Consider the following 7551-nt stretch of genomic DNA (forward strand, 5'->3'; position numbering starts at 1 on the left):
GACTAGGTCGAACGGTCATAAACTACTACAAGACCGTTTCAGGCTGGACATAAGGAAGGATTTCTTTACTGTCCGAGCCCCCAAGGTCTGGAACAGCCTGCCACCGGAGGTGGTTCAAGCGCCTACATTGAACACCTTCAAGAGCAACTGGATGCTTATCTTGCTGGGATCCTATGACCCCAGCTGACTTGGCTGGACTCGATGATCTTCCGCGGTCCCTTCCAGCCCTAATGTCTATGAAATCTATGAAAGATGATGGAGAATGGCTCTGCAGTCACATCAGCCAACTTCCTCAGCACCCCCAGGTGCATCCCATCCGGCCCCATGGATTTGTACACATCCAGCTTTTCTAAATAGTCCCTAACCTGTTTCCCCACTGAGGGCTGCTCACCTCTTCAACACAAACTGTGTTGCCTTGTGCAGTAGTCTGGGAGCTGACCATGCCTGTGAAGACAGGTGAAGGTGGCACTGAGCACTTCAGCCTTTTCTGCATCCTGTCACAAGGTTGCCTCCCCCTTTCAGTAAGGGATCCACAGTTTTCTGATCCTCCTCTTGCTACTGACATACCTGTATAAACCATCTCATTACCCTTCTCATCCCTTGCTAGCTGCAACTCCAATTGCACTTTGGCCTTCCTGATTTCATCCCTGCATGCTCAAGCAGCGCTCTTATTTTCTTCCCTATTTATTTGTCCAAGTTTCCACTTCTTATAAGCTTCCTTTTTGTGGTGTAGTTTACTGAAGAGTTCCCTGCTAAGCCAAGCTGGTCTTCTGCGATACTTGTAGTCTTCCTGTGCATCTGGATGTTTTGTTCCTGCACTCTCAGTAAGGCTTCTTTGAAGTACAGCCAACTTTCCTGGACTCCTCTCCCCTTCCGACTGGCTTCCCAGGGGATCCTGCCAATGAGTTCACTTAGTGATTCAGAGTCTGCTTTTCTGAAGTCCAGGGTACTCTGCTGCTCTCCATCCTTCCTTGCCTCAGGATCCTGAACTCTAGCATCTTGTGGTCACTGCTGCTCAAGTTCCCCACCAACTCTGCTTCTACATTCCCCACCAATTCATCCCTGTTTGTGGGCAGCAGGTCAGGAAGAGCATGGCCCCTAGTTGGTTGCTTCAGCACTGCTGTATTGCCCTCGCATCAGATGTCAGGGTAATTGAAGTTCCCCTTGAGAACTAGGGCCTGTGTCTGGGAAACTTCCACTAGCTATTTAAAGAAAGACTCATCCACCACTTCCTCCTGGTCTGGTGGTCTATAGCAGACCCCCACCATGACATCACCCTTTTTTGTTTCCCCTCTGACCCTAACCCAGGGGTTCCCAACAGGCCTATCTCCAGTTTCATACTGGACCTTTGAGCAATCATATGGCTCGTTTACATAAAATGCAACTCCTCTTCCTCTTTTCCCCTGCCTGTCCTACCTGTACGGCTTATACTGATCCATGACAGTGCTTCAGTCACACAAGCTCCCACCAAGTCTCTGTTATTCCGGATTTCCGCTTCTTCCTGCTTGTTTCCCAGGCTCCGTGCATTTATGTACAGGCACCTGAGGTAACTAGTGGATTGTCCTGATTTCTCAGGAAGTATGAGAGCACCTCCCTTGTTTCCCCCTCCTGCTTGTTTTTCCTCCAGGTCGCTCGCTTCCCCACTTACCTCAGGGTTTTGGTCTCCATCCCCCAGTGAACCTAGTTTAAAGCCCGCCTCTCTAAATTAGCGAGCCTGGCTGTGAAGACATTCTTTCCTCTCTCTGTCAGGTGGATCCCATCTCTTCCCAGCAATCCTTCTTGGAAAAACTTCACTAGTTGAAGAAGCCAAAGCCTTGGTGGTGACACCATGTGCCCAGCCAGGTGTTGATTTGGAGGATGCACCTGCTCCTGCCCGGGCCCTTACCCTTGACTGGAAAGATTGATGGGAACACAACCTGAGCCCCAGATCCCCTCACCCTTGCACCCAGAGCTCCGTAGTCACTTTTGATACACTCAGGGTCTCCCCTGGCAGTATCATTGGTGCCCACATGAACGAGCAACATGGGGTAGTAGTCAGAGGGCTGGATGAGCCTCGATAGTCCCTCGGTAACACCTGGGCTCCGAGTAAGCAGCAGATTTCCCAAGACAGCAGGTTGGGTCGGCAGATGGCTCCCTCCATCCCCTGCAGAAGGGAGTTTCCAACCACCACCACCTGTCGCTGCTTCTTGGTGGGAGTTGTCTTGGTCCTTCCCACGTTGGTGAGGCCTGGCCTGTCTTCCTCCACCAATGGAACATGCTCCTTCCTAGCTGTTGCTAGGGCTGCATATCTGTTCTCCAGACAAACCACTGCAAGTGGAACTGAAGATCTCTGCTTGCTGCCAGAAGTCACAAGCCTCCAGCTTCCGCCCTATTGGGTGTCCATGTCCTCTCTCTTCTCTAGTGCTGCCTCTGGCATTTCTTCCTTCACAGTCCCGGAGGTCTCCTCCAACATCAAATCAATGAATTTGTCATGGTGGAGGATACTTCAGAGCCTTGCCATCTCCTCCTGTAGTTCTCTTTTCTGTTTCCTGAGAGACACCACCAGAAGGCACCGCTCACACCGCAGGCACTCTCTGCCCTGGCCATCACTGGAAGGAGTCTACAAGCCACAGTCCCCACAGCACCAGACCTGGACCTGGGTGGAAGCATTAATGGTGAGCAGTCCTGCCTGGACAGAAACCTCACAGGTGCAAGCAGAGGCAGTGGCTCTAGCATTGCTATGTCCTCCAGCCATTTCCCTGGGTTTCTTAATCTGCCTTCTCTCTCTTACTGCTTTTCTTCCAAGCGCACCTTCCCTAGTGAACTCGCCTGGAAGCTGGCCTCTCTATTGCTCCTTGGCCCCAAAGGGTTCCTTTTCCTCCTGCTTCCTCACACCAGGTGGAAAGGCTTGCCCCTCAAGAAGAGAGTGGATGGGGGGGGGAAGCACAAACTGGCCTGTGAACTGCCTGCAAACTGCTTACCCTGTTTTCATCCCCCATAATAGGCTCCTTTAAAAAAACACAGTTAATAGACAAAGTCTGTCTATACATATAAACAAGTAAAGTAAAATGGCGTGGTATATAGTCATTAGCCAATGCATGGACTTCCTTATTTATCAGAAACTAGCATAATGATGATAAGATAGTTTATCTAAGAGTGGAGTGCATCTTTTTAACTTTTATTATTCTTAGTATTTTTTTTTTATTGTTCATTACTGGATTGTTTCTTTTTAAGTGTGAAAACATGTTCTTAATTGATAACATCCTACCTAGTTTTGCATTTGTCTTTTCATCTACCAAGGAATGAGAATTACTTGTAACATCATTGTTTAGCAAAACTTTCTACTACTGAATATACTACCAGATATAGTGTATCCATTGTGTAAGTATATGATGACATATCACCTATAGATTATTGTTCTCTTAGCCCCGAACTTTTTTATTCCATTTTTTCCTTATTTATCTTCATAAAAAGACTGTGAAAATGTATTATTATATAGCCAAATAGCTGTATAATAGTGCATGTGCCTAACAAATTGCTGTTTGTCAGAACTAATACTAAATGCAGGTTTTTTCCTCTGTTTTTTTTTTCAGTCTAAAAATAGGCCAAGATCACGTCTTAGTATTCTAAAGAAGACTAAAGATTTTTGTTTACCTTTAAATATATTTCAGGTTTACCAAGTTGAAGAGGAAATGCGTCATCTTCTGCAAGAAACTGCAAACAATAAAAAGTCTATGGAAGAGAAAATAAGACGACTGACAAGTGCACTTAGTGACATTCAGCAAGGCCTTTGAAATATGTGATACCTTCCATTTGACAATCATGATCCTCTTCTTACTATAAAAGGAATTGCAAGAAAATATATACAGCAATAGAGATAATATATTTATTTTATATAATTGTTTTTAGTTTTCTATTTTTGCAGTTTTCTATGAAACGGTTATTCCTAGGGAAAATTGTTATTATGTAATTTATATTTTGAATGTTCATGGATCAGGTTTATTAAGGATTGTACAGTATTTTCATAATAAATAATTACATCAGTTGTATCTGTTTGTAGGAATGATTTAAAACTAAATTATCAACCAAATGATTAGAGGTCTAGAAAAACTGGTTTTTGAAAAAAGGTTGAAAAAACGGGTTACTTAGGAAAAGAGACAAGTAAGGTGAGATTTGTTAAAGCCTTCAAATATATGAATGGTGGTTATAACTAGGATAATGATAAATTATTCTCTGTAGAGGATAAAATGAGAAGTAATGGTCTTAAGCCATAACAAGGAAAAATTAGATTGAATAATAGGAAAAAAAATTCTTACTGTGGGAATGGTTAAGCATTGGATTAGATTACTTAATGAGGCTATAGAATTTCCATCCTGGATCTTTAAAGAGCGGGTTAGACAAGAATGGTTGAGATGGAGATGATCCAGGACTAGATGACCTCTGGAGGTCTCTTCCACCCCTATTTTTTCTATGTTTCTATCAAAGAAATAAATGAAAACTAATCTAGAGCTAGAAAGAACTATGTAAAAGAATTCAGAAACAGGGTTTCATCCAGGGTGGTAGTTTTTTTCACTGTTTACAACACCAGTCACTGTGCTATAGAATGGTTTTTCTTTGCTAGAATATGAAAGGTTCAGTTACTGTATGTATTAACAACATATGCAACTACTTTAGTAGTGTTGGAGTGATGTTGTAACTGAGGGTCCAGGAGATGCATGAGAAGCAAGGATTTTGTGGGCAGTATATTTTGAACTAACTGCGTGATTGGGATAGATTTAGACAAGGTTTTGAATACAGTTAGTCCACAAGGTGGAGCTATTTGCTTTTAAATTATTCCTCATCTAACAAGAAAACTGTTTAAATCTGAAGGCAGGCAGAGATCACTCTACCCTGCCTTGTGCCTAAACCAAGAAGAAAGTGTTTCCCTTCTCCACCCTTGCCTATTCAGTAGGATTTCTTCCACACTTTCAGGATGTACTGTTGTGGAAAACATTTTGTATAGCACCAAAATCACACAGGTGACTAACTCTCATTTAAACCTTGAGCATTCTGAAAATATTAAAAAGCGTACACGGCCTGCGCACACACCAAATTTGCCATTTAAAATCTTTAGCCAATTCAGTTTCTCTTAGGATGTTTCTTATCTCCTGTTTTATCCTTGAGTGAGTTGTGGTCCTGGTGAATTTTGTGGTGTACTGTAAGAGTTTACATAAACCTTGTGGCACATTAAAGGAACTAAACAGCTGTACAACCTCATCCTGCCTTCGGTTATTCGCATAGATTGTCTTAGAGCTTCTGTTCTGCCAGAATTCCCAGTCTATTACAACCCTTCAGTTTTCAGTCATGCTTAATTTCTGCCATTATCCTCATCAGATTTTGTTTTTATTCCTTGTCTTTGGCCCGGCAATTCTACCCCGCAACACACATTATTTTGCATAGCTAGTTCTTTTTCTTCTCTGTGCTGCTTTCCTAATTACATATTTTGCTATCGCAAAATGTTTTGTTTCAATTAACCCATTTTGGCAGCAGACACTATAGAAATAGGGCTCTACTCCCTAGAGTAGAGTTTTAATCGGTAAATATAACAGTTGTTTCTTAGAATTATGGTAAGGAGAAAGGAAAGAAACAAATTACTGATGTGTAGACAAAGTTCAATTAGCCAAAAGATCATTGGTTGGTTAAACCCCAACAGCTTCATCTGTCCTTCAGTTTTCATTTCCAAACAAAACTTACTTCTTTTTTAAGCCAGTATCAAAAGGTTAAGGGGTATGGATATAACAGTGGTCCGTATCAGAAGGGGATGCTGGTAAAATTGAGCTGGAGAACCAGCAGCAGAAAATGTTTTCTCACTTCTTTCTGAAATCTAATTATGCAGGGCTTTCCCATAGCTATGTAAGGTCATTATTTGGGTACCCAGCCACAGCAAGGTATGGTAAGATATATGAGAGTTGTTGTACAGCAATGATTTTGCTTTCTGGTCCGTGTTATGTGATGCAATTAGCAAGATAGGAATAAATGTGAGATGAGTGATGTTCTATGTAGGTGCTTGTTAACAAAGGGAAATTTCATAATGTAATTATATTAATATGATTATTCTACTATAATTGTACCACTAATTGTGCAGTCATGTTTATTATAGAATAAGAATGCCAAAAGTGCTAATTTTTTTTCCCCAAGTAGACAAACCCTAAATCTCTGAGCTGTTGTTTGAGGTAGAACATGGGTATCAGCTGAAACTTAAGTGGCTAGTCAAGTTACTGACATCTTTAATTTTCCCAGTGGGCTTTCCACACTTCATACCAACCAGGGTCAGCTGTATTCATTAAATCTAAGTTCAGCTGTAATACGGGCTCTAGTTTTAAAATAATTTTGTTCAAAATGTTCACCTGGTATGAGATTTTCTAGGTAAACTTGAGAATCAGTGTGCTATGGCTGCCCTGTTGCAGCTCACATTTTTCCATCTGAGCCGGATTCCTTTGCAGAACAACCCAAGTCATATTAGACTCGAAGATAAGTCACAATTTTTTCATTCTATGGATGTGTGTATAAGTTTTTATTTTTATATCCATCTAGACAGCAAAAATTGTTTCTCTTTTATTTAGTCTGTTTTATAGCATATTTTTAAGTTTTTACAAATGTTAGCATTACTTGTGTTGCCAAATAATGTATTTTAAGCAGCAGGAAAGTGCCCATTTTTATTCCATTTTCCAAATTAATGGAAAGTGTTCTATAGGACTCAGGTTTTATAAATACATAAAAATATGTATTTTATATATAAATTTTGAAATTTTGCATCATCTGAAACTAGGAAAGTGTGTCTCTGTAAGCCTAAAAAAGGCAGGACTGAATTTTAATAGATTAAGCTCTGTGTGTGCATGCGTGGTATATCCATCCTGTTTCTTTTTTGCTTGATTATGCAAACATACAGGAAAGAATGTGAAAAAGCTGTTAATCTTATCACAAATGCACTGACTCTTCCACGTCCAGAACATGTTTCCTTTCACTTCCAACAAATTCTTGGTTAAATGGCTGATGGCTTAGCTGGTGCTTTTATGGACTTAGTTCCCCAGTTACTAAGCAAGCAAAGAACTTTCCCCGGTAAAGCCAGGGAATGGAACTAAACCACCTATTTCTGTGTCTGGTGTTTTGCTAATTAGAATTTCCATTCTTTGATTTCACAGTCTTACAAATGAGTTGTGAGGGTGGAGGCTGAGTGCAAGAATTGCCAAAGTGTAAAAATAGCCAGGACAACTGAAAAGGGTCAAAACTTTTTTTCCCTAAAGTCTTGGGCTTAGGAGCAGTTGGTTTGTCACTAGGTTGTAACCTGTGTTTGTATTTTCATATTTTAATTTTTACTTCAGTATTTTAGGTTTTAATCTTGAATATTAATAGCTGATATCAGTTATCATCTATATTCAAGTTTGAGTGTTTTAGTACAAGTCTCTGGATGTTTTTGGATCTGTTAGACGTGTTCTGTAACGGACTGAAAAGTGTGTGCTCTCTGAGTCAGTCCAGGCCCGCAGTTCCAGCCTGCCCCTGCCCCTGCCCCTGCCCCTGCCCCGCACTTCCAGG

At 41.4% G+C, this 7551-nt stretch overlaps 1 protein-coding gene across 1 annotated transcript in view; it reads left to right on the forward strand.

Annotated features, from left to right (window-relative positions):
• LOC102378445 (leucine-rich repeat and coiled-coil domain-containing protein 1-like) overlaps positions 1 to 5405 on the forward strand; it is a 30679-nt gene extending 25274 nt beyond the window's left edge. Inside the window, exon 12 of the mRNA XM_025200243.1 lies at positions 3651 to 5405. Within this exon, the coding sequence (XP_025056028.1) occupies positions 3651 to 3773 (123 nt within the window). The 3' untranslated portion in view covers positions 3774 to 5405. The remainder of the gene's footprint in view (positions 1 to 3650) is intronic.
• The last annotated feature ends 2146 nt before the right edge of the window (positions 5406 to 7551 follow it).

The sequence above is a fragment of the Alligator sinensis genome, unplaced genomic scaffold, assembly GCF_000455745.1.
Source record: "Alligator sinensis unplaced genomic scaffold, ASM45574v1 scaffold717_1, whole genome shotgun sequence".
In the NCBI taxonomy this organism is placed as follows: Eukaryota; Metazoa; Chordata; order Crocodylia; family Alligatoridae; genus Alligator; species Alligator sinensis.